This window comes from Diceros bicornis, chromosome 8, assembly GCF_020826845.1.
Source record: "Diceros bicornis minor isolate mBicDic1 chromosome 8, mDicBic1.mat.cur, whole genome shotgun sequence".
In the NCBI taxonomy this organism is placed as follows: Eukaryota; Metazoa; Chordata; class Mammalia; order Perissodactyla; family Rhinocerotidae; genus Diceros; species Diceros bicornis.
The window spans coordinates 2,232,173-2,258,036 of record NC_080747.1 but is presented as its reverse complement, the minus strand read 5'-3'; the positions used below and the strand labels follow the sequence as shown (position 1 = coordinate 2,258,036).

General features: G+C 51.7%; 2 protein-coding genes across 7 annotated transcripts in view; one reads left to right on the top strand and one right to left on the bottom strand.

Annotated features, from left to right (window-relative positions):
* Positions 1-2,171: 2,171 nt before the first annotated feature.
* MFSD10 (major facilitator superfamily domain containing 10) lies at positions 2,172-8,207 on the top strand. Of its 2 annotated transcripts, XM_058546614.1 has the most exons (13): positions 2,172-2,265; positions 2,795-2,985; positions 3,095-3,191; positions 3,446-3,549; positions 3,866-4,024; positions 4,108-4,269; positions 4,617-4,725; positions 4,843-4,954; positions 5,231-5,339; positions 5,437-5,527; positions 5,651-5,698; positions 5,785-5,874; positions 6,119-8,207. In XM_058546614.1, exons 2-13 carry the CDS (start codon positions 2,812-2,814, stop codon positions 6,232-6,234), a joined length of 1,371 nt encoding a protein of 456 aa, XP_058402597.1. In that variant the 5' UTR covers positions 2,172-2,265; positions 2,795-2,811; the 3' UTR covers positions 6,235-8,207. The 2 variants fall into 2 exon arrangements, with proteins under 2 accessions (XP_058402597.1, XP_058402596.1); XM_058546613.1 differs by having other exon boundaries at positions 5,785-6,208.
* Positions 7,132-25,864, bottom strand: part of ADD1 (adducin 1) — a 94,820-nt gene continuing 76,087 nt past the window's right edge. For 2 of the 5 annotated variants that reach the window (XM_058546612.1, XM_058546609.1), the window contains 6 exons: positions 24,083-24,334; positions 21,312-21,413; positions 20,952-21,041; positions 14,703-14,859; positions 11,292-11,390; positions 7,132-9,145 (listed from right to left, as the gene is read on the bottom strand). In XM_058546612.1, coding sequence (XP_058402595.1) covers positions 8,784-9,145; positions 11,292-11,390; positions 14,703-14,859; positions 20,952-21,041; positions 21,312-21,413; positions 24,083-24,334 — 1,062 coding nt within the window. In that variant the 3' untranslated portion in view covers positions 7,132-8,783. Of the gene's footprint in view, positions 9,146-11,291; positions 11,391-14,702; positions 14,860-20,951; positions 21,042-21,311; positions 21,414-23,989; positions 24,335-25,864 lie in introns of all 5 variants that reach the window. The other 3 variants (XM_058546607.1, XM_058546610.1, XM_058546611.1) reach the window with 3 other exon arrangements.

Here is a 25,864-nt window from a genome sequence, read left to right as displayed (position 1 = left end):
CATGGCGAGATTGAGAATTAGCCAGACTGGTTGTGGGTGAGGTAAGGAAGAAGGTGACCCGTACCCCATTTCTGGCTCCTCAAACAGGTTGGTGGGGAGAAGTAAGGAGTTTGACTTTGGACATGTTGGAGCTCAGATTGCTGACAGGGCCAGAGCACCCCCTGGTGGCACGTTGAGCCCAAGCCAAGATTGCCAAGAGCAGCCTTGGGTTTTCCAAATGGGAGGAATGAAGCAGCCACGATGAACCAGACATTCGCATCTTCACCAGCCTCCCCTAAGACTGTTCATAGACAGAATTTTGCCAGGTGCATGGCCCCGTAAATCTAGACGGCCTTGGTGGTTGTCACATCCACAAGCCAGTTTGGCTTCACCTTGTTGCTGTGTAGGCCTGGCCTGCTGTTAACGTCATACAGCTTCAAGGTTTCGTCCACATGTAAACTTGGTCATGCAGCTGTTGCTACATTAATTCACCAAGCCCCTGACTCTGGACACTCACCCCACTGTTCCAGAAAAGTGGGACCAAGTCAGGTGCCAGGCTCTGCAGAGGCCTTGTTTGTCAGTTCTGTGAGGATGAAATGTGCCAGCAACAAGCTCATAAAGCCCCAGCTTTATGGATCGTGTGTCATCCGAGCATACCTCTGCCCACCATGGGCCTCTCCCCAGCCCTACTCCAGACATAAATCTTAGAAATGTCAGTATTGATGTAGATGGCCCATTGCAGCCCTGCCTCCTGCTCCTTGTAAAGGGGAGAATAGAGAATGGGTCATGGAAGAAGATGGCTATGAAACCCAGCTCTGACCACCTGGCCAGGTGCAGAAACAAGGACCATTGCATTTCGATATGAATACGTTTGCATATATATCATCCAACTCTTTTTCTTCCCCTCTTCACTCCACTACCATCTAAGGTAAGAAGTGGTAACGCAGTTAACTTATATCTCAAGTATGTAAGTTACAGACCACTAAAGGGGGAACTGGCTCAGCAGGAAGAAAAGGAACATCACTCAAAGGTGGATAAAGGGACAGCGTGTCCTCTTTGGGGAAAGCACTATGCATTTTCTTTTTGGTTGTAGGTGGAATATTTGCTTATGTTAGACATAAGTGTGACTGCTTTTATCTTTATTTGGGAATCGCTTGAATTGTAGAAGATGGAAGGGAAGCCTGAGGTGTGCAGGCCAGGCGCTGACGTCCCGAGCTCCTCCAGCTGCTCTGGGGGCTCCTCCTCCAGCCCTGGGCTCGCTGTGAGTGGGCGTGCGCCGCACTGGAAGCGCCAGCTTCTCCTTCAGGCGGTCCCGGGCCACCAGGCCGGTCACAGGAGGCAGAGCGGCTTTCAGTGGTCTCTGCTCTCCTGACTTCACATCCCTTTCCTCCTCGCTCACCTGCCCTGAGATTTCAGACTCAGCACTACACGCATTCCAAACAGTCCAACTGAGACAGTGTGTGCGGTCAAACCCATGGGGCCCATCACAGCAGTAGTGCTGCCAGGCCCAGGCCTGGGGCTGCTGGTATATTTGTGGGTCACAGTCTGTCTCCGAGGCACCCAAGCTGGCAGGACTGGAGGGTGTGAGGAAGGTCCAGTGAGGGCTGGACCCCACGAAACTGCCCTCCAGGGTGGAGGACCCAAAGCTCCAGGGTCCTTAGAGCCATCCCCGTCGGGTAGAGGTTGAGGGGGCAAATGGGACTGTGGCCTGTCAGGCACGTTCGGCTCTGAAGCCGCCCCCGCCAGGACCAGGGCTCAGCAACTGCAGGATGGATGGCAGGAGACGCCCCAGCGCCCGACTGTGGGCCTGGGCAAGGGGACCTGGGGCGCGACCATGCGTCGGGCCTGCAGGAAGACGCCCCAAGACCCGCCAGGAGGCTGCTGCTGGACCCCGTCCCGGGCCAGACCTGGAGCCTCGCGGCCTGGGGGTCGGGGCTCGCAGCGCAGCTGGATCCGCCCAGACTCGGCAGGGGCGCCACCGCCCCGCAGAGCGTCGCCCCGCCCCGCCCCGCAAGAGCCGGGGACGCGGGAAAAGAGCGCGCAGAGCGCGGGGCATAAAGTAGCGACAAGGTCCTCAGCCGACTGTCGGCTCTCGGAATTACGCCGGCCGGAAGAGGAAGCACTGGTCACTTCCGGGGCGGGACGGGGCGAGGGCGGGGCCGGGCGTGACAGACACACCCGCCCCGCCCCGCCCCGGCAGCCGGCCCAGCGGTACTTCCCGCGTCCGTCGGTCCGTCCGTCCGTCCGTCCGTTCGTCTGTTCGTCCCGAGCACGCGGCAGCGGCAGGTGCGGGGCGGGGCGGGGCGGGGGGGCTCCCGCATCCAGCGCGCGCCCCACGTTCCTGGCCCGGAGGCGAGCCCGGCGCGGGCGGGGGTCGTGTTCTCCGGGGCGCAGGGAAGCCTCCTGCACCCGCCCGGGGCCGCCCAGGTCCCGCCCTCCACCCGGGCCTCAGTTTCCCCGTCCGCTCCGCACGAGGACGTGGGCAGCTGGCGTGGGGTGGGCTGCGATGCCCCCACACCGGCCCCTTGGGACAGTTGGCCTGGGTGGCTGCGGTTTCTTTGCGCAATCCCCGCAGCGTGAGTTTCCTGCTGCCCGGGGTCGAGGGAAGGGCGCACAAAGGGACCCCTGGATTGGGTAATGGGCGCCCCCCAGCAGGGCGGGGCAGGCACTCCCTTTAGGGTGCTCGCTGGCTATTAGCGGGTTGGGGCATGGCGGGAACTGGGGGACTCGGTTTCCTCTGTGGTTGGGTAGGCGTCTGGGGCTGGGGTACCCAGAGGTGCCCTCGTGCAGACCTGCCACCTCTCGGCCAAGCCAGATCAGAGCCGCCCCACCATGGGCTGGGGAGCCGGCGGGAGCTGCACCCCGCGCCCACCCATCCACCAGCAGCCGGCGCCAGAGCCCCGCGTGATCACTGTGGTCTTCCTTGGCCTCCTGCTGGACCTCCTGGCCTTCACTCTGCTGCTGCCCCTGCTGCCCGGGCTGCTGGAGAGCCACAGCCGTGCCCACGTGAGCCCTTGCCCATGTCCTGATGACCCCTGACCCCCACGATGGTTGTCCACTGCCCCAATTCCATCAGGGACTCCCTCAGCCTTTGTTATGCTTCCTTGTTCCCCAGGACCCCCTCTATGGCTCGTGGCAGCAAGGGGTGGACTGGTTTGCCGCAGCCATTGGGATGCCAGCAGAGAAGAGGTACAACAGCGTCCTGGTCGGAGGTATGGCCTTGAGCCCCACGCTGGGGGCATACTAACGTCCTATCTTCCTGACCCCTTCCTTCCTCACTCCCTGGGCTCCTGCCAAACCCAGGTCCTTGTCCATGCCTTCTCGCTCCTGGGCACTGTCTGCCCCCTCTCCCAGTGGAGTGTCCACTCTCCGTCAGGTCCATGGCCTGGGAGTGCAGGGCCCGGCGTGATCAAACCCGTGGGGACAGGGACTGGGGCGTGGTAACCATGACCTCTGTCTCTTTCAGGTCTGATTGGCTCGGCCTTCTCCTTCCTGCAGTTCATCTCGGCACCACTTACGGGAGCAGTCTCTGACTGCCTGGGGAGGCGCCCAGTGATGCTGCTGTCCCTGGTATGGGTGCCCATGGGGTGGGAACATACAGCCTGCTCCCACCCACCTGGCAGCCCTCTGGGGAGACAGGGGACGGCTGTGGGCCCTCCATGGCACCTCATGGGCCGTCACTGCCCCCTAGGGGTGGTGTGTGAGGGGGCGGTGACTCCTGTTGCTAAGCCAGGCTGTCCCAGAGCTGCTCCTGCCACCTATGGGGACACTGGGAACACAAGTGGTCCTTAGATGTTCCAGAACAGGGCAGGGTCCCAAGGGTGGTCCTGGGCCCCTTCTGGCCTCAAGTGACCACGCCTGCCCCTTGGCCCCTGCCCTGAGGCAGGCAGGTCTGGCTGCCTCGTATGCTGTGTGGGCTGCCTCAAATAGCTTCGCAGCCTTCCTGGCCTCCAGAGTGATTGGGGGCATCAGCAAGGGGAATGTCAGCCTCTCCACTGCCATCGTTGCCGACCTGGGTTCACCTGCCGCCCGCAGCCGAGGCATGGTGAGTGCACATGCTGGGGGATGAGGGGTCGGGGGCTCCTGGGCCTAGGTCTCCCTGCACGGCTCAGGTGGCCTTCTCCCCAGGCAGTCATCGGGGTGGCCTTCTCGCTGGGCTTCACACTGGGCCCCATGCTTGGCGCCGCCCTGCCCGTGGAGATGGCACCCTGGCTCGCCCTGCTCTTCGCAGTCTCTGACCTGCTGTTCATCTTCTGCTTCCTGCCGGAGACGCTGCCCCCGGAGAAGCGGGTATGCTGGGACCCAGAAAGAAAGTACTGACAGGTCCAGGGACTGGGGGGCTCTGTTCCATGGGCCTGTAGGGATGCCCATCATCTGTGCCAGTCCCAGATACCGGGGGAGGCCAGGCTGTCCTCTCCTGGTGTCTAGAGGCTCTTGTGAGCAAGTGCTTCTTGGGGCCCCTGCAGTCCCCAGGTCCCCTGCTTCTAAGGCCTGGCAGGCGGACTAGAGGCCAGGTCAGCTGGGGCCCTGCAGGGTTCAGGGGCTGAGCAGGTTCACGTCATGCCCGTCCCCAGGCTCCCAGGCCTGGGGTGCCCCCAGCCTCCTGGCAGGCTTTTCCAGCTCTGCCCCCACCCCAGGCGTCCTCCATTGCCCTGGGATTCCAAGCTGCTGCTGACCTGCTCAGCCCCCTGGGCCTGCTCCACTTCTCTGCTGTGGCCCGTGGCCAGGACCCGCCCGCTGCAGACAGTAAGGAGCCGCCCTCCTCACGAGGGTGGGGCTGCCGCTCCCTCTGGCTGCCTGGGGCTCCCCCAGCTGCTGTCGGGGCTGTGGGCCGTTCACAGCCCCCTCCCTGCTGCTCCCCAGGGCTTGGCAGTCTGCGCCGCTTGGGCCTGGTCTACTTCCTCTACCTCTTCCTGTTCTCTGGCCTGGAGTACACGTTGAGCTTCCTTGTGCACCAGCGCTTCCAGTTCAGCAGGTGCGAGTGCAGGGTCTCTGGAAGGACCCCACCTGGGGATGCCCTGCCATCTCCCCATCCTGACCCCCTGCTTCTGGGCTGACTCCGTGCTGACCCATCTCCCAAGGCCCAGCCAAGGAACCTGGGGCTTCCCAAGGAACCGGTGGCTCACCACGAGGATGGGTGACAAACAAGCTGTCACCCCAGACTGCCTGGCTAGGGGTCTTGGAGGAAGGGTGGTCAGCTGGCCTGCAGGGCTGGGACCGCTAACAGCTCCCCCGCCCCCGCCTCCCCCAGCCTGCAGCAGGGGAAGATGTTTTTCTTCATCGGCCTCACCATGGCCACCATCCAGGGTGCCTACGCCCGGAGAATCAGCCCTGGCAAGGAAATTGCAGCTGTGAAGCAGGTATGGGGCTCGCCCGGGGGTGTATGGGCAGGCGGTATCCTGAGCTCTGCAGGGGTGGGGAGTGCTACCCCCCACCGTGCTACCATGCTACCCGCAGGCCATTCTGCTGCTCATGCCTGCCTTCCTCCTCATCGGCTGGGGGCGCACGCTGCCTGTGCTGGGCCTGGGGCTGCTGCTCTACTCCTTCGGTGAGTGGGCCCTGCCAGGCCGGAGGGGGCATGGTCGGCGGTTGGGGGCCAGAAATCCTTCTGAGCCACGCACCCTGGCCTCTGCTCTGGGCTGACGGGTGCCTCCCTGATGTCTCCCATCAGCTGCTGCTGTCGTGGTGCCCTGCCTGTCCTCCGTGGTCGCTGGCTATGGTGAGAGGCCCTTCCCTTGACTGGGGCCACCCGGGGTGGGTGGAGGCCCGCGGGCACCTGATGGCCTCGCCCCTTCTCCCCCACAGGCTCGCCCGGGCAGAAGGGCACAGTCATGGGCACACTGCGGAGCCTGGGGGCCCTGGCCAGGGCAGTGGGGCCCATGGTGGCCACCTCAGGTGAGGGCTGTGGGATAGCACTCAGGGCATGCTGTGTACCCTGGGGTGGCCAGGCCAGGCCCGGGGGGCTGCTGGCCCATGGTGGAGGCCACACAGCCCCTCCTGGCCTCCCTCAGCTTCTTGTGTCTGCTCTTGCCTCCTTGGTTCCAGCCACTTAACCCCACAGCTCAGTCCTGCCATCCTGGGGCCAAAGGGCAGGCAAGGGCAGTGGGCGCATGTCACCACTCAGGCTCTCTCTCCACAGTGTACTGGCTGGCCGGGGCCCCGGTCTGCTTCACCGTGTGCTCAGGGCTCTTCCTGCTCCCCTTCCTCCTCCTGCGGAACCTGAGGCCTCCAGCACAGACACTCAAGGCCGAGTAGCTGAACTGGCCCCACCCCAAGCTGGGGGAGCTGAGGCAGGAAGTGGGAGGCCTGGGCCAGGACCACTCCCCACTGCCCGCGGGACCCCTGCTTTTCCCCTGGGGCCCAGCCCCAGGGGGCCCAAGGCACTCCTTTCCCCTCCCTGGTGTGGACCTGGGCAGCCCTGTGGAGTACAGTCAGTGACTCCAAAACCTTCCAGGCTTTCTGTCTGCTTGGTTTTTACTCTGCAACACAGGGCATCACCCAGGCCTCTGAATGACAAAATACAGCAGCTATTTTATACCAAGTGCCTTTCTCTAGTACACAGCTCTGCCTCAACACCCACCATCCTGGAGGACCCCCAGGCACCAGACGCAGCAGCTTGAGCTAACAGCTTCTACAGCTCCACTGATCAGAAGAGTACAGGCTCTTCCCAAGCCTCAGTTTCCCTTCTGCACAATGGTGAGGGTGGAAAGGCAGATGGAGGACTCTCCAAGACTGAGGTGTGCCCTGCACCCTGGCAGACTGGGGAGGAGGGACTCCTCTGCTGGACTGTCCCCATCACCAGTCCTGCCTCTCCTGTCTGCTCAGCTGCAGTGAGGCTGAGACTCTGGGGTCTGCTCAAACTCTGGGGACACAGGAGTGTCAGGACGGCTTTCTGGTGCTCTGTGGGCCCTGCCCAGCAGCTCCCTGCCCACCACCTTCAGTCCCAGCAGAGAAATAAGGTGGCACTGAGGCAAGCAGTTCTGGGTTAGAAGGTCCTCCTCCCCAGTCCAAAGCAACAAATGATGTCTAGTCAAGAAATAAACACTTCGCGATCTTTTTTTCAGAATGTGAGACAAACTTCTGGAAGTCCTATTTTAAAGGAACAAAGAAAAATAATTAAAATGTAAAACTCCTTCTCAGATTTAGACAAGGTAACTGCTTAAAGAATTTTATTTGTGAGTAAAACTTGTTACGGTGAAGAAAGGACATAGGACCTGTCCTCCCAAGCCTGTGTCGTATATGCCACTAAACTTCATGTTGTAATACAAACAGTTAAAATAAACTACAAAAGTGAAATTAAAGTCATTGCATATGTGGGATAACAGGAAGGGATCAAAGGAAGAGTCCACGGTTAACTGCAGTCCAGGGTGATGGAGGAGAACTTGAACACCACCATGGCAACAAAACGATACACAGAAGAAAAGCAGCTTGCTCACTGGTAAGCTTGAAGCAGCGGTCAGTGGCATGCAGCCAGCCTCCGGTCCTGCTTGGGTGTCAAGTTTGTGGGACCCGAGCCCAGGTCTGGCACCAGATCCACCAAGGGCACCCTCCCTCTTCCCCAGGGGGGCCTGTCTGGGGGCAAGCAGGCTTGCCTGCACCTAGTCAGGCGACACCAGGCAGCTCTGGAGATGGGTCACCCTCAGCGAGTCCATCTGGCCACCCATTAGTTCCCACTAAGCAGCGTCACACTCTCTTCCAGGGATCTGACTTAAGTGAGAATTCATGACAGTGTCGAACAAGGACAGCAAGTTACGGCTCCATAAAGTGACTGGTGGGAGACGTCAGGTCGGGACCACCAGGGCCAACTTCTACCTTGAGCTATCTTTTATCAAAAACAGGGTATCTTTCAGGCTGAGTTAAAGTAAGAGTAGATTAAATCCCTTCTCAGTTCCAACACGTCCCCCAAAATAGGTGAACAGCGCTCTGCTGCAGTCTGCAGCAGGCCCTAGAGAGAAAACTAAAGTAAAAAGTGGCCCCGTTCATGCTCACAGTCAAAAATGTGAATTGCAAACCTGCAAAAGAAAATTCTAGAAAGGACTCTTCCCCCTCCTGATACACCATCCTTAGGAGAATCTAGAGGCTCCAGTGAGTAAGAAACTGTGAGCCCCTGAATCTGTTTTTGGCCACGAGGTGATCAGTTAGACCATGCATAGGTTGCGTTGGGTGTACACAGGCCCATTTGCTGTTGGGGTTTCCGGCTCAGCCCAAACCCACCTCTCAAAGGCCGCCACGATGCCCTAGGCCATTGGCAGGCACCTGAGTGTTTTCACAGGACCGAGGCTTTGTGTATATGAACAAAGTGAGATCACTGAGCAGATAATGCCAGCAGGAAGCTACGAGTCCGCTTCAGTCACCTGAGACCTTGAGGTGAAGGGAAGCCTAGCAGACACAAAGAATGGGTTACTTCACAACAGGAAGGAGAGCAAGAGAGGTCAAGGCCAGAGCCAGCAGAGCCGCAGACCGTCCAGCCAGGACCATGACAACACCCCGGGGGAGAGCGTGCCACCAAGGAACAGACTGAGATGAGCCGAGGTGCTGGTTCCAGCAGGGCAGGACGCAAAGGTGGACACGGAGAGCAAGTCTCCCAGAATCTGAGGCTGAGGGCCCAACGGCAGGGCCGGGCAGAAGGGCCACTGCGTGCACACACAAGTTAGCACCGGCCTACGTGGGGGTTTGGTCACGCCGTGAGAGGAGCTCGAGCTACGTGGAGGGATGAGCTTTTTTGCATTCCATTACACAAGAAGACAGAACAAGAGACACAATCGGGGACAGGCCAGTGGCGTCAGTCTGTGCAGGACAGGCCTTCAGGAGTCGCTCCTCTTCTTGCTCTTCTTCAGGAAGGAGGGGGTGCGGAATTTCTTCTTCTTTTTGGATGGGGACTTGCCTGGAGACCCATCACTGCCAGGGTCCACGGCAGCCCCCTCTTCGGCAGCTGGGGAGGCGGCCTCTTCAGCTGCCTGGGCTGGGGCTGGCTCAGGGCTGGCCACTGTGGGGGACCTGGTGGGGCTTGGAGGCCCACGGGCCTCACAAAGCCCCTCTTCCTCCTCCTCCTCCAATGTTGGGAAGCCAGGCGCTTCTGAAGGCTCATCAGGGGACAGGTCGGGGAGAGTTGGCTTGAAGGTGGTGGCATCACTGTCGTCTCGGGAAGTTGGCTCTTGTGGCAGGTCTGGTGGGCAGGGCAGGAGAGATGGAGTTAAAGGTCAACTATCCAGACTTCAAACGGGGATCTCGAGATAAGCAGTGCCATGCACAGACACTGCCACTGTATTTGACTAGAGGGATTTTTACCAAGAATAAGAAAACTTAAGGTATACTCTACTTCAAGGCTGGACGTAGCTCATAGTACAAAACGTAGACTCAGTCTCAGGGCAGTGTTTAGCTCCTTTTCATAGACGGCACGCTGACAAAACCAGATTCGGTCCCAGGGTCTCGGTCCCCAGTCACAGAGTGACCAAGGCAAGCTGAGAACATTTTCAGTAGTATGATGTTCTATGTTCAACACTTGAAAAGAGGTTTGCTCTAGAACTCTAAGGGCACGTATTAGTAGTCCTGAAATTAAGCCTAAATTTGGGTCCACAACATCTGGTCTCCCCCAAGAAGAAAACCATGGAAAACCATGGCAGCCAGTGGAAAACCATGTGTTAACTTCCAGCCCCCATGTGCACATCAATGTCAAACAAAATAAAGCCATTTTAGGCTGGAAAATTAATCAAAAGAAAAGAGATGAACTGTCAGGTAAGGGGTAGGGGCAAAAATCAACAGTTTGAACATCGAAACATAAAAGAGCAATATGGAACTTGTTTGAAAGAAACAGCCTGAAGGCGGGTTTCCAGTGAAGGTTCCCATCATGAGATTTCTACACTAACCTAGGGGAAACCAGTTTTGTAGATTTTTAAAAATAGCCTGTCAACTTACAAGCAACTGGCAGGTTAGGTAACACCAAACTGTTTAGTACTTAAAAATCAAGCTGAACATCAGGACGGTGACACGGAGCTGAGTGAGCGCGGGAGAGGAGCTGCTGCAGGAGGCTATGGGCCCTGAACACTTAGCACTTTGGCTCTGGTGCTGGAGCTGCTGCCCCATCCCCGCCCCCGCAAGTCACCCTCTGCCCCCAGATAATTAAATACCCTTACTTAATTGGGGCAGGAGGAAGTCAGGATTCACTCTGCAAAGCATGCAGACGTTGCCTGTGGGTGCTCAGGGGAACTTTTACCATTTGACCAAATGTCGCTTTAAAAAACTAGCGCCAAATGTCGCTTTTCTGCCCTCCTCAAATTAAGCTTAAGCACCCAGCTTAAGCAAAGGTCCAAACACATGCGACCCCATGCAGCAGGTGGCACAATCCCACCCTGTCTGAACCTAGTCTAGATTTATGTCTGATCCAATATGGCAAAACCTTCCCATCAAGCAATCATGGGTCTCAGAAGCTGAACAGGACAACATGATCCCTCCAGAATTTCTGAGACCCAGAGTGCTCTGAGTAGCACTGCCGTGGTCCGTGGGAGCCCTGAGGGCAGGGCTCAGGTGACTGAATCACGCAGCTCTCAGGTGACTGAGCGCCTTCCAGGAAGGCCACTGCCCAGAATGGAGGGACTGGGTACAAAAAGGGGGCGAGGGGGCTCTGTTTTTATTTTGAATAAACAGAAAACAAAACTTAATAAGCAACAAAGAAGCAGGAGAATGAGGCAAAGCACAGGGGATTCTGGTTAACTAGCAGAGGGCCAGAAGGCGGGCGGTACTTACTATGGTAACAGGTACTCTTTAGCACATCCACCTCCTGTTTGTAAGGCAGCCACGAGAAGAGAAAAGCACAGGTAGAGAGTCTATGCATTCAGTCACAGCCATTGAGTTACAGAAGGAGAATGGCCAAGCCATTCTTGTGGACACAGAATGAGGTGAAACCTGACAGGACAGGCACGAGAAGCACGACGTACAAGACCGAGGGACAGACACACAGGCCACACACCACAGACATGCGGCGGGCTCTCTGAGAGGCCCCCGGAGACCAGTGCTCTCCATGGTGTCTCTCCTACCTCGTTGTGACATCTCACTAACCAATCTGTTTTGCCCCAAGTTACCCAGGACAGAACCACAACAGGAGTGGAGGAGGCTGGGCAAGCTCAGAACCACGTGATGTACTGGTTTCCATGCAAATGCACACTTGCTTATTAGGGTCAATTCAACTACTGCCACACGTAGTTGCTTTCCTTCTACTGGACAAAAACACCAAGTGCGCCCCCCCTCCTGGTGGATGCCAGTCCACATAAGGCCATGCACCCCCCACACCAGGGCAGCCACATCCCCGAGCTCACCTTCCTCAAGCTTGACAGGGGTACTGGGGGGCGTGTGGGGGGCAGCAGGGTGCTCTGGAGGGCTCTGTTCTTTCTGTTCTCTAGTCTCGTCCAGATTCTCTGCAGATGTACAAAAAGTGAGAACAACAGGGTCAGGAGTTTTAGACACCATGAGCCTTCACCCTCCTCAAGGGCAGATGGGCCCTCCTGCCCTGCCTCTCTGGCTGCCTCAGGAAGGACAGCTGGGGCTTCTTAGGGTGCATCCAAGAGACCCAGAAGGACTCACAGCCATGGCTGTCTTCATCCTTTTCCTCATTCCTCTCCAAAAGAGGATGAAGGAAGCCAATTATGACTGGTGTGTGGATCTGAATTTCAGAAAGATTTAATCAACTTTGGACAGAAAATTAATTTCTATTCTTATTCCAAAGAGAATCTGCCAGAGCTGGCTCTGTGACACACTGTGACTGGTGACCCCCCTGACCTGTCCTCTCCTGTCCCCCAGTGAGAAGCCTCTCCCACTGCTAAGCAAGCAGCCCAGGGTCCTGAGCAGCCTCACCCTACTCACCACCTCAAGAGATGTTACATGAGCATGACTTTTGTTTAATTTTTTATGTAGAGTATTTTCTACCAATAATTTAAACTCACCAATTGTAATGTATATTTTTATTTCTAAAGTAAAATATGTTGACAAGGACCAGAGAAAAAATTGCAGGCACTAGCATCCAGGATCCAGAAAATTCCAAGTCTACTTCTCATTTAGGGAAAAATATATACCAATATTATCCTAATTCCTTAAATCTCCTTCTCTCATTTAAACCTCTTACATTAATAGCTTACGATCACTAGGTCCCATCCTTTGAACAAGCAGCTATAATCAGCAGGCCATCTGATCTCACAGAGGTGCTGGCCTACATCCCTAAGCCCCCTGAGCCTGCAGCTACCTTCCTGAAGCCAGCTGTCTATCAACAAAGGCCTCTGCATCTCCCACCTGAGTGAAGAAATGCCCTCAAGCAGGAAAAGGGGCCAGAGGCTTTCTTTCCTCCTACCTGAGGTGCTGACCTTTGACAGACAGCTTGTCTCACCTGCAGCACACAACCACCACCACCCCATCCCCTGTGCGAAGAGCCAGCCACCAGTGCCAGGCAGGGGTCTCTTGGCAGTGCCCTTGGTGGCACTTCCACTGCTGACAGCTCTGTGATTGATCACAGAGCATGGTCACAGCTGTCCCATCCACTCACTTGCTGTAACATCCCTCCTGATCAAGCCTCACATGTAGGGGAAACTCTTGTGTGTCTTGTGGTTTGACATGAAAAAAAAAAAAAAAAATCCAGGTTTCCTAGACACTGGAAGGGTCCAAAGAGCAGACACACGTACATGTGCACAGGAATTGGGATTAGGACACAGGACAAGAGCCCACACACCACCCCCAGTTCTTACTCTAAGGCAGGCAGTTATGGCCACGGCTCAGATAAAGCTTTCCGCAGGGCTGCATGCACCATTCAAGGGAGACCGATCAGAATCAGAGCCCACTGTGACGGGAAGATAGGGCTCTCTCTGAGTCAATGTGCAATGAGTCTTAATTTTAATGTACATCTAACAGAAAGTGATAGGCAGTGATAGTGTAACACATACTGACAAAGAATTCAGCAATAGTTTTTTGTATAACTCAAATTTCAATAGCAGCTACATAATGCATTAGTTGGTCTAAAACAAGACCCCCAAAAAAAAGTTAAATCGGGGCAAATCAGAGACTGTCTTAGAAGCAGTACACAGTTCCCAGGATAATCCCCCATCGACCCAGGAAGGTACTCATCACTCTCACACATGGTGGGACTTCCATTCCAGGAGAGCTGATTCTCAGGGGGCAAACTGAAGAAGAAGTGTGGTCCACACTTAGGACCTGAGGCTTCAGTACAAAGACCAGGGTTGGAGCTTAGGGCCCTGAGGACAGCAGCGTGAACCTCCTGGTGTGGGGACTCCCAGGGTCTTCCTGGTACCAACCAAGGACACTCAGGGAGAGAGACTCAGACCCACCTGAGCCTTCATGGTAAAGGCAGTGGGAGGCTTACTTCTCTCATTAGTTCTCAAAATGTTTGGATCTACTTTTCAAAACTGGAAGTTTAAAACAACCTGCTCCATGACGTTCTGGCTCTTAGAGCCATTTATTTTCATGTGTTGTAAAACAGTCTCATCACAATTTACAAAAACATGACCTCCTCCATCAGTGAGTTGCCAAGAGAAACAAAGGCTGCACCAGCACGCAGCCACACTCTTTACATGGTCTGGGAATGTGCTAGAGCAGTCAACATGCTAGCCCCTAGGCCTGTGATCACACCTCCCCAGGAAGACCCTCAGAATTTATGGAGGAAGAGAGTATGTCAGAAGACCCCAAGCTGTGAATACAACTGTGATGAAGATGTGCAGAGGCCACAAGCTGACTGCGAGAGAAGACTGAGCACTCAGTGGTGCAGATAACAGACTCTGGGCCAGATCTGAGCTCTGCCATGCACAACCTTCTTCTTGGGTACCTGCTTCATCTCTCTGAGCCCAGATTCCTCTGCTCTAACTGATGGGAACAGGCCCATCTCTCAAGGTTATTTTGAGAACTAGATGAACTACATGCGTGTACAGCATGTAGCATGGTGCGTGGCACAATGCAACTGCTTAAAAACAATTAGCAAGTATTAATAAGATCATACAAATCAAAGGAAGGCCTCTTCTCAGTGAAATGTTAAATGAGAAAAGTACTACATATGTCAAAGTGCTAAATGTCTCGTAAAAATAATATTCAGACTGGCTTTCCCACTAACTATTCCAGATTAATGAGTTCTGCTGTGAATGTCCTGATCACTCAATGTGGATAGCAATCCAGCTGGAAGAATGCGCACCGCCCACCACACTCTGGAACTCGTGAGGCAGAGTGCACCCATGAGTACTGCCAAGGCCACAGAAGGCTCATTTACTCCTTCTCTTCTCTTCCCTCTCACCCACGTCTTCACAACAGCTTCTGGTGACCAGGGGTATCTTCAGGCCTGGCCTCCTTTTGGTGGAGGCATTTAGGACAGAGGGGTGACACTCCACCGTGTCTTATGACAGCACACAGGATATCTGGGAGTGGTCAGCGGGAGCTCTCTGACGTCCGTCGTCTCTTACACATGTACTCGTGGCTTCCTCCTCCCAGACCATTCACCAGTGTGTTCTAACCTTCTAATTCCTTAGGAACTGGCCCAAATGAGTAGGCAAGCAACATGTATTGACCAACATTCTGGTCTTAACCAAACACAAGGTTTGTCTTTCACGCGAGTGACTGTTCTCATCGCGCTCTGCAGTCAACACCTGGAGTACGGAGGAGCTTGCAGCGCGCTTTATCTCGCCTCTGGAACCAGCCATGCTGAACCTGCCCGTCACGCCCAGGACCCCAGGAGCGCTCACCTTCAGGGCCCTTCTGCTTCCGCTCCACCTCCCTGCGGTACTCCTCCAGCTCCCGGTCAGTGAGCGTGTTGAAGGGGTTGGGGCCCGTGGTGCTCACGATGACATGGGGCTGATACTCCTTCTCAATGATGGCTTTGGAGGCTGTCACCAGCTCCCCCTGCGGACAAAAATGGATGCCTGCTCTGCAGGAGCCCAGCCCCGTGGGGATGCTCCCTCCTCCCAGGCAAGGCTGCAGGCAGGGCGGGGCGGCTCTCCAGGAGCACACAGACATCCCTGAGATGTGCCTGGGCATCGCCTTAGGTCCTGAGGCTTAGGCTGAGCTGTAGCCTTCAGGGGTAGAAGACAGAGAAATGTGATTTCAATGCTACAAAATGAATGTGACAGGAGAAGAAATTCTAGGAAAGCCCTGCAGGTTTCAGAAGCAAAGGCACCAAAGTGCAGACCGAGAGCACAGAGCACCTCAAGGAGAATCCCATCTCCTCACTGACAGACAGGGATGGAAGAGGGGACTTTTAAGTCAATGACCCTCCTCATGACATCAGAAAATGTCATGGGTCAACACTCAGGTAAGGTATGTTCGGAGATTTGCTCCCATTCTAAGAGCACAGACAAGTTCTGTTCTTTTGACTTCGTGTTTAGTTTATAACTAGCTCTTAGAATTCACCCCAAAACACTGAGAGATGATAAAATGTCACAAAACACTAGTATCTGTCTGAGGAATTTGGAAAACTGTGAGAATTTGTATAAAAGAAAATAAGCAAGAAGCAAGCCAAGCGAAGAGGCAGCTCACAGACGAGGCCCAACCTCCCAACCTTCGAGGAGGATGCAGACCCGGCAGGCCAGGTGCAGTAGGCAGGCAGGCCTCATAGGGAGGGAGGCAGGGAGGTAGCCCTTGGGGGTGTGAATTCCACCCCACTCTCACCTGTCCTAGCATAGCTCTGTGCCCCACAGCTCAGCCTGGTTGTCCCCCAAATGCTCTGGGGTTCACTTCTGAGAAAGTTAACCAGAACTCACGCACGTGCCCATTACTTAATGTGAGCTTCCAAAAACAACTGAAAACAGGAGAATCCAAAATGATTTTGATGCCAAGCCTGGTCCCTCAGCGCTCTCCTCCATAAGAGATGAACACCAGAGGTAGAGAGCATCCTAACAATGTGCACAAGAGACAGAGCCAGGCAAATCCTGGGGAAATTCTGCTCACCTGGGCCAAGTGCTCCCCTGGCAGAGGCTGGGGAACCAAGGCTGAGTGAACACTGTCCAGTGAGGTGGGTACAGATTGTCTGGAGCACTCCTTGATTATCAGTCAGACGGACCCCAGGGGAGAGAAGGAAATGGCCTGCTGGAATCAGCAACCTTTGCTCAGAGAGCTTCAAGATTCAAGATAACCCAGATGGTCAAGGGGAGCCCTGTTTTAGACCAGGCCTGACCCAACGTCAACTGACTTTTCCTTGAGAAGCAGCCTTGCCTCACCAGGCAGGGAATCAAATCCTCATCTGCCATTCGTTAGCTCTGTGGTCCAAGACAAGGCCCTTCTTGTCCACAGGCCTCAGTTTTACTATCCCTGACAGGAGCCTATTGGGCTGACGATGGCTAAGATCCCATTGCACACTAACATTCTATAAGTCTACGGCAACTTGGCTAGGTGCATTTGCATCCTGCCAATAAAATGAGAAGGTGATATGAGGTTTGAGAGAAATGTTTAAATTCATTTAAATCAAATGTTCAAAATGGGGCCGGCTAGGTGGCGTAGCGGTTAAGTGCGTGTGCTCCGCTGTGGCTGTCCAGGGTTCGGATCCTGGGTGTGCACTAACACACCGCTTGTCAAGCCATGCTGTGCCAGTGTCCCATATAAAAGTGGAGGAAGATGGGCACAGGTGTTACCCCAGGGCCGGTCTTCCTCAGCAAACAAAAAGAGGAGGAATGGCATGGATGTTAGCTCAGGGCTGAGCTTCCTCACAGACACACACACAAAATGTGTAATCAAAATTAGTAAAGGAATAAAATATCAAGAGTCAACTGCCACAGAGACACTCTGGACAAGCAAGGCTCTTCCCACGCCAGGACACCAGGTCCTCAAGGCGTGACACGGCCAGTTCCTGCCTCCACTGGCAGGGGGCTCCCTCTACCAAATTCCTCAGCCTCAACATCAGCTCTGAACAGATGAGGGCAGAGCAACTCCGTTACTTTGGAGGGAAGGAGGCAGCAATGCTTGAGATACAGAGGGAAACAGACCCCGTGGAGCAACACGGGTTGAGAAATCAGGATGTGGAACGGCTGCTCCCTCCAGCAGGCCACACAGAGGCTCTTGCTGCTTCCCTCACTTCTAGTCACCTAACGTGGGCTCTACACAAAACAGATGCCCAATAACTACTTCTGCACTTGACTGAGGCAGCTTGCACGGAATGAGAGCTCCATCTCTGAAGCTGTGCAAACCTGGACTAGTGATCTGACCTCTCTGAGCATCAGGTTTTCATCTGTAAAACCTACTCAGATTTGAATTTACCTTCTCAGTGCTGGGCCACACATACACCAGGTGCTCAACACCAAGTTCACTGAGTGAGTCCGCAGGGTGCAGCCCAGGCCCCCTTGCATTTCTGAGGAAGCAATCAGGAGGACGAGGCCCCTGATTGCACACAGGTGCACACAGAACAGGGACGCTTGCGCTGCACAAATCGGACAGCAGAGTTCTTCCCTGCGCTGGACAGCTTTCAGAGAAAACTTTCACACCTTATTCTCTGACTCAGTTCACTTATAATAAAATCTAAAAGACAGCCAAAATTACTTCAGGTTACATTTTGGCACACACAATGCTGAAGTTCAGCTGGGCTTAGTATTCTTTTTAGAACTGGAGCTTCAGGGTGTGGCTGATGACTCGCTGCCCCTTTTTCTGTCAGAAGACAACACCTGCCCTGTGTGAATGGCCATCACCAGTGAGGGAGAGATGGAAGCAAAGGCAAGTCCTTCCAGAAAAGCCCCAACTTCCTAAGTCCCAAATACCCATTCCTCAGGTTCTCAAATGGGAAGCAAGTATCTATACACTTGCCTTACTGGGAAGAGGACATTTTTAGGACATTTGTTTAACAAACACAGTCCTTTTCACCTGGTCAAGGAGGAATTCAACTTGCCAGCAAGCAGTGCTGTCTTCCAGAAGGAGCAATGCAATCTGTGTTTTGAGGTCCACACAAAAGGACGTGGAAGCAGTCCCAGTCAAGGACATTGGTGAAGTAAAAGCACATTCTCACCATAAAAATGAAATATGCTTAGTCAGTGGGAAAAAGACCAAGCATGCAAACATGAGCACCAGCAAGTGGGTGGTGGAGAAAACAAAAGCTGGAATAAGACTCCATGGACAGGGGCATCAACATCTCCTCAATGGGGCTCAGCACTGAGTGGTGTCCTCTGCTAACTCCACCTGGACACATCACTCACAGAGAGCATGGTGTTCAGACTGTGGGGAGGATGCCGGAATCGCCGGGAATCCCACTTGCACAGACTCTGACTTCCCAGCCAGGGTGGGGGAAGCCCTACGTCTAACTTTCATGAAGCATTCACAGGTGACCGGGATGCACACCCAGGTCTGAGCACCGCTGCACACAGCAAAAACAAGACAAGGACTGGATGAGGAACTGGCCAAAAAAGCATCCTTGAGAGCCAGCCCCGGGGGCCTAGTGGTTAAGTTTCACAGGCTCTGCTTCAGCGGACCAGGTTCAGTTCCCAGATGCAGACCTACACCACTCGTCTGTCAGTGGCCATGCTGTGTGGTGGCAGCTCACATAAAAAAAGAGGAAGACTGGCAGCAGATGTTAGCTCAGGGTGAATCTTCCTCAGTGGGAAAAAAAAAAGCATCCTTTAATACAACTAACCAGTCTGCCTTCTAGACAGCCCTAACAAGATGCAAAAAGCACTAAATGCAGTATAATGCCAAAGAGACTGCATAGCAATGAATCTGTACAAATTGGCTCTGGCCCACAAAGCAAGAGGGCTGCACCCACGCAGGGGCTCTGCACGGTAAGTCCCCTGGGCTCATGGACTCAACACATCTTCACACATCTGAGATAAAGAGTTATGAACTAATAAGATCACAACAGCTTACAGCCCAAAGTACCAAAACATGAAAAACAAGCTGACACGGATAAGAATACATCTTTCTCCCTTGTTCTGAGAAGTTCCTCCAAGAATGGTAGCTGGAAGTACATTCTAAGGACGATGAAAAGCGTAGACCCATTAAATTAATACATAAATATGCAAAATAATGTTATTAGCAGGGATTCCAGACAGGAATAACAGAATCTTTGGTACAAATCTGCTTCTCTCTGGCAATTGGAACATCACTAAAATGATATCTCACTGGAGGTGTATTAATTGAAGGAGACAGACCCTGAAAATTTCCTTTGGACACAGGGTGAACATAACAAAGACTCTAAACCGGGCAGTCAGCCACTTTCTGCTCTCAGCACCAAGTTCTGCACACTAGCAGCCTGAATGCTTTAGAGACGGTTTCCTTCTATCTGGGCAAGTTATGCCAGATAGATTTCCCACCTATTGTACACATTAGGTATGCATGTACGTAAAGAATTATAATTTTTGGGCCGGCCCCATGGCTTAGCGGTTAAGTGCGCGCGCTCCGCTGCTGGCAGCCCAGGTTCGCATCCCGGGCGCGCACCGACGCACCGCTTCTCTGGCCATGCTGAGGTCACGTCCCACATACAGCAACTAGAAGGATGTGCAACTATGACGGACAACTATCTACTGGGGCTTTGGGGGAAAAAAATAAATAAAATATTAAAAAAAAAAAAAGAATTATAATTTTGGGTTTCAAATTTTCCTAAGTCTTTTTTCCCCTTGCAACATTTAAAAAAATTATCTAGGGTTTTTTTAAAGGTAAAAATAAATACATTTCATCAACAACAAACACTGTCTTGTTTTATTTCCCATTGCTGTGAAATGACATCTTTCAATCATACAACCTCCAATTGCCACATTCATTACATTTACAGTCAGAGCTGAGCAAGTGAAGATAGAAGGTCGCACAGGAGAGAGCCGCCAAGGCTCACAGTCTGCCCACATGAGCCTTTTGCAATGGGCATCTTGTAAAAGGCAAATTCCTAAAACCCAAAAACATGCGCTAACCAAAGTCACATGCAGAACTTCAGAAATGCACCACATCATTAAGATCGGCCATTTCTCAGCAACATAGAACACTGAAAATTATAAAAATAACCTCATACCAAATGTTTTAATTGAAGAATAGAGTAGGCAGAACAGAACCTTCTGTACAGTCTCACAAATAATTTAGAGATCCATTTAAAGCTACTTCAGTAACTAAGACAATGCCTAGCAAGAGCAGATAGGTAAGGGACAGGGCAGGTAGAAGAACAGCGCAGGTAAAGGACAGGGCAGTGAGTACCTTTCTAAAAGAGAGAGATTTAGCAGGACTAAAGGTCTGCTCTGTAAGCTCGAGCCCTTCGATTGTTTCCGTACAGTCAGAGAGGGGTGCGTCCTGCAACAGTAAACTGAGTCATCAGAGCCCACCAGGCCCAGCTTTGAAATATCAGCCAAGAGGACAGGACGGAGCCAGCTGAGAGCATGCAGCAGAGACAGCCGTCAACAGTGAATGCAGGGTGATGGCGGTGCCACATGCAAACACGGACCACAGAATCAGGACCACAGCTGGCCAAATTCAGAAAATGCAACAATCACCTACCCTGTACACTTGTGTTTAAAGCACTAAGTGGCAACTTAATTTTCAGAGATAACTACTTACACAATTATCTTCAATGTGCCACGAGGTACAGTTGTTTTATAGAAATGCGTGTAAATGTGGGCCACATTTACAGGTACCCTCTGCAACCACTTTTCCCCAAGCAGCACTTTGTTGCAGACAGCAATATGTACAAGAACAAAAGTTCATTAAACCCACCCTGTTCTAGCATTTTACACATTACACCGCTAAAACTGGGGCAAATCTAGGCCCCAAAGCAGGTGGCATATGTGCCGCCCTCACAGAGGCATGCATTAACATGAAGCAGGGCTGGAGGGAGGACACGGCCATTGGGCATGCTTATGCTTGGTCTATAACTCAAGGAAAAGTGGCTGGGTTATTTCTTATGAAGATTTTTAACAAAGATTAATTTGTTGCCTAGAACACTTACCTCCTAGAGCCATTCTCTTCCAACTTAAGAATAATTTTGGAGCAAATGGTCATTAGAGCCACCACCCACTAAAGACAGAGACATTCTGAGCTCTCACCTGGATGAGGCTCCTGTCCATCACTACACCAGACAAAACCTGGGACTGGGGGCCAGCCGTCTTAACGTCCTGTAAGTTCTGCTCTCGGATCTGAGGACGGCAAGAAGGAGAAACACACATCAACAGTACAGAGAAGCCTCTGTGGTCCAAAACTGTCTGCTGCTCACATATCATATTTTATTAGCACAACAGCAAAAGCAGTGTAAAGAGCCAACCTCAGCTGCAGTAGTGGTGGCAGCAGAAGTCCTCTGCCAGAGCAAGCACTCTCTGCCCCTGCAGCAGTGAGCATCCCACCCAACCCACCGCTGCCTTCTCCCACACACAGATTTCCACTGAGTGCTGATGGCAGTCAGTACGCACCTTGTTCCTCATCTCCTGGACCTCTTTTGGGTTAGTGTTCAATGGAACAAACAGGTTAGGGACAGCAGAGGTGGAAGTTCTATGTCCATCCTCTTTAGTCCACTGTAACATCAAGAACAGTTGAAAAGTCAGAATTGTGATAACAATAAGTAACACCACAGCATCCAATTTGTCCAACTTATCTCACATCTGGTCATGCACTGAACATCACAGAGAATGAACCAATGACCACACCTCCTGTGTCACTGCAGCAGTCAGATCAGGACAGGGCATGCCCAAACAGAAACCAGTAATGGTGGAAGCCAGAGTTGTGACTGACCGGCAAGCGCCATTTAGAAAGCACAGTTGAAAAATAGGGCATGACTCAGGCTGACAACAGAACTATGCCCTGTAACTCCTGCGGACTAGCCAGTGGGGGACCCCTCAGAGCACATTGGTTCACCGCTCTGAGAGTCATCAACACCAAAGCCAGCTGGAAGCGTGAGATGACAGGATCATGAGAAGCAGTGTGATGTTGCTACCCCATGTAGGGGAAGACTTTACTGTGAGGCAAGAGTGGGCATCACCAAAGTTTTGCATTAAAATAAACTATAGCATCAGAATGCACTGTTGTGTAGTTATTTCAACCCAAGAAAATCACTGAATGAACACTTATATAGTAGCTCCCTGGTGGAAGAGTTTGGTGATGTCGAATATTTTATATAACTCAATACTTTTGAGTGTTACAAAAATATCCCAAAGAAACTTGAAGCGCTTCATGAGTTCTTATTAGAAGGCTGGTTTTAGACATCAGCGCACGTCATCAGCACACTGTGCCTTTCGCATTTTTTTTTGGATCTCCAATCAAATATGAGATTTTTAAACAAATTCTAATTCTTAGGCACGAGTAGGCACTGAACATTAAAACAAGCCCATCTTAGAGAGCAAATGTTATGCCTTTCAAAATATTTTCAAGAGGCAATAAAATAGCCATAAACCGTAAGACTTGAAAGAAAGCAACAAAACTGTCAAATGCTTAGCCGCTGTGAAGGAAAGTGTGGAATGGGCATGGAGCTGTGAGATACTCACTGATGGTTATCTTCTCAGATAAAAATAACTCCAGCTTCTTATTAAAAATAATTTTTAGTCAAAACATTAAAACAACAACCTCAGAAGCTTAAACACATTTGAAAACTTAAGAACAATTATTATAAATTAATATACCAACCTGGGAACACTGCATGGAATTTGGATTACTCCAGAACGACATGAAACAAATTTAAATACTGAACAAGGTTTCCCCTTCAAAGTATACATTGACTAAAATACCTAAAGTGATTTAATATTTTTTTTCAAACTAATAGTCAATAAAGCTTTAGAGCTGCTGCTATACACATGCTTTGCAAGAATTCATCACAGCAATTGAGCACTTTGTATTTGTATCATCAGCAGAAAGTTGTTTTTTAGGCCCACTCCCTTTAACAAGCAAAATAAGTAAAAACTAAACAAATGAAATGAAAAAAAGGTAGAGAGGGAGGGCAGGAGGGAGAAGAAAAGAGGAGAGACTGGCTCAGACACTGAGCCCGGCCATGTTCACGCAGAATCTCTGCCCACATGACACGTTTGCTTAGGAGCACAGAGGCTCTCTCACCAACTGTGCATCAGGAAAACACCAGAACCGCCTGGGGGAGACAGAACTTTTTCTTTTAAATATATGTCTATAAAGTAAAAGCACTGTTATAAGGGAACACAAAGCCCACTTTGCTCACTTAGTGCCCACTATTTTAGGATATCTAACCTAATCTCATCTGAACTCCTACAGAACCAGTCATGCAGAGCGAATCCGTCCCGGCCTCAGTCTCCTCACAAAAGACTCCATTCCAGGGGCCTCTCCTACTCTGTAACACAGGAGCCAGTGGACTGTCAAAGGCTAGGTTAGGGGTAGTGAAGACCAGTCTTCACAGGGACGTCTGAGCACCAGGACAGCAGAGTATCTTTTAGGGCAGCGTTACTACTGAAATGAGCACGCCACGCAGCGTCTGTCGCTGGTGCCTGCCGATGGCCTGCGCTGCACTTGGGTCATGCCGCACCCAGCAGGAGTCAGAAGACTCACCACTATGGCCGTCTACTCACATGCAACAGTCCATGCAGAAGGTAGCTGGCTGAGAGCGTTCGGAGGCTTTGGGACAGCAAGCAGGGAACAAGGCTAACAAGAGAGGGCGAGGGTCAGCTGAGAAAATGCCCGTGAGCCACGAGGGAAAACTGCTTAAGAAAACACTAAGACTTTAAAGAACAGACTTTAGTGACTTAATGAAACCACTGGAGTTTACAACACTAAAAGAAAGTTGTAACTGAACTACTTTTTCATGCAGGAAGTATTAAGATTCCTTAAATACAATTTGAATTCAATGACAGCTCCTATTTTTAGGTTAATACATGTAAGTTATTTTGTATTTTGCTACGTATGGAGTTAGGTAACAGAATTACTGAAGAGGCACACTATATCTTAAGCAGTTTCAAGCAGACAATATTACTTTAATTATAGCTGACGCATAAAGCGGATTTTGGCTAAAGGAGGTTAATGAGGAAGGTTTGCTTTCAATCTGGGTCAGAAGGGCTGGATTCCCAAAGCCTCCGAAGCCCCAACTACCCAACTTGCTCTACATCATCTAACTATGAACAGTAAGGTAGGCACAGACCAAGCAGTTGGTAATACAGCTTGGCACGCAGACACCGGACGAGAGAGACTGCAGCAAGGGTTTCACGTGATCGTGTGTAATGCTCGTCCACACCTTAGTCTTCGCCTTGGGACTGCTGCCATTCTGTCCTTCCTCAGAAGCATCGTCGCCCCGGCCAGAGTTCAGCCATCTTGTCTTCTCTCGCGGCTGCTTCTGAAAACTGTGTCTGAGAGGGGAGCCAGTGCCCGCATCACCGTCACTAGCAAAGGAGTAACCTGTGACACTAGCAGGAACCTCCACATCGCTGTATTTTTTAGATTTCTCTCTCAGAGCAGGGTATCGGTAAGGGTAGCCAGTTCTGTAGCCCTAGAGTCCAGAGAGAGTGAAAGACAGTCAATATTCCAGATCTCAAAATAGAGTTTCACTTTGGAAAACTGTGTGGAAATATCTACAAAAGCTGAACATACACATACCTACAACTCAGCAATTCCACTCTCAGGTAAGTGCCCAACAGAAATGCAAATATGTTCACCCAAAGACAGGTACTAAAATGCTGACAGCAGCACTATTCCTAAAGCCCCAAATTAGAAACGACCCAGAAGTCCATCAATAGTAGAATGGATAAACTGTGGTATATGCATATAATGGAATATGATACAGCAATAAGAACAAAAACTCTATTACTAGGTGCACAAAAACTCTATTACTAGGTGCAACATTAGGATGAATCTCACAAATATGCTGCTAACTGAAACAAACCAAATGGGAAAGAATACACTGTGTGATTCCATTTATAAAAAGTACAAAAAGAGGCAAAACCAATCTTTGCTGTTACAAGATAGGACAGTGGTCACTCTTGGGATGTGGTTAAGTGACTGAAAGGGGGACAAGGGGCTCTGAGGCGCTGATATTGTTTTTTGATCTGAGTGTTGGCTACACAGTGTGTTCAGTTTTTAAAAATTACTAAAATGAATACTTAAATAGGTACACGCTCTTGTTCATACATTGTATTTCAACAAAAAGCTAAAATTTAAAAACCAGGGCTTACTTGCTGCTGGCTACAGTACAATCTACTTAATATTTCTTTTACCTTTTAAGTCAAAGTTTAAACTGTGATAATCTTTAGGGAAGACCAAACAAGTACACCTCACAACAACTAGTTCTTGGCAAAATTACTTTATCTTTGAATATAACAACGTCCAAGTTCAACCTTCAACTCTGCCTCATGACCATTTCCTATGCTTTAAAACACGTGCCCCACTAATTCATGCCTCTGTAATAGCACTAAGCCCACTGTGCTGGACCACCCTGTTTGCTCATCTCCCACAGACAGCATTTCCAAGGCAAGGAGAGTGTCTTTACTCAACCCTCCTATCCAGTGCTTAGCATTTGGTGAGTGTGGCAGACAGACTTTACGGTGGTCTCCATGGTCCCCACCTCCGGTATTGCCCTCCTCCATGGAGTGTGGGCAGAACCTGTGACTTGCTTCTAACCAGTGGAATTCGGCAAAGGTAATGGGATATATTATGTAAGAGTGTAGCGCCCATCTTAAGAGAGTCTCTCTGTCTGTTGCTGGCTCTGAAGAAGTAAGCTGCCATGACTCCTATAGCTGAAAGAAAAACCTGCGAGTTTAGAAGTGGATCCTCCCCAAGTTGAGCCTTCTGATGAGAACCCAGGCTGGGTCAACACCCTGAATGAAGCCTTATGAGATCCTAAGCTGAGGACCTAGCTCAGCTGTGCCTGGACTCCTGACCCACAGTTTCAGATTTGGACTAAGTCATTCACAGCACCTTCACAATGAGTGACAGGAAAATTAAGATTTGAAAGGATTACACAGGCTCATCATGAAAGATGAGTCAGTGCCTGCACCTTGCTTGCCCAGGTACTTTAGAAACA

Bases quoted from the DNA above. Each gene is read 5' to 3' on its own strand.
- MFSD10 (XM_058546613.1), top strand. From the start codon at position 2,812: ATGGGCTGGGGAGCCGGCGGGAGCTGCACCCCGCGCCCACCCATCCAC. The intron at 4,025-4,107 runs GTGAGTGCACAT...CCTTCTCCCCAG, and splicing joins CCGCCCGCAGCCGAGGCATG to GCAGTCATCGGGGTGGCCTT. The intron at 4,955-5,230 runs GTGCGAGTGCAG...CGCCTCCCCCAG, and splicing joins CAGCGCTTCCAGTTCAGCAG to CCTGCAGCAGGGGAAGATGT.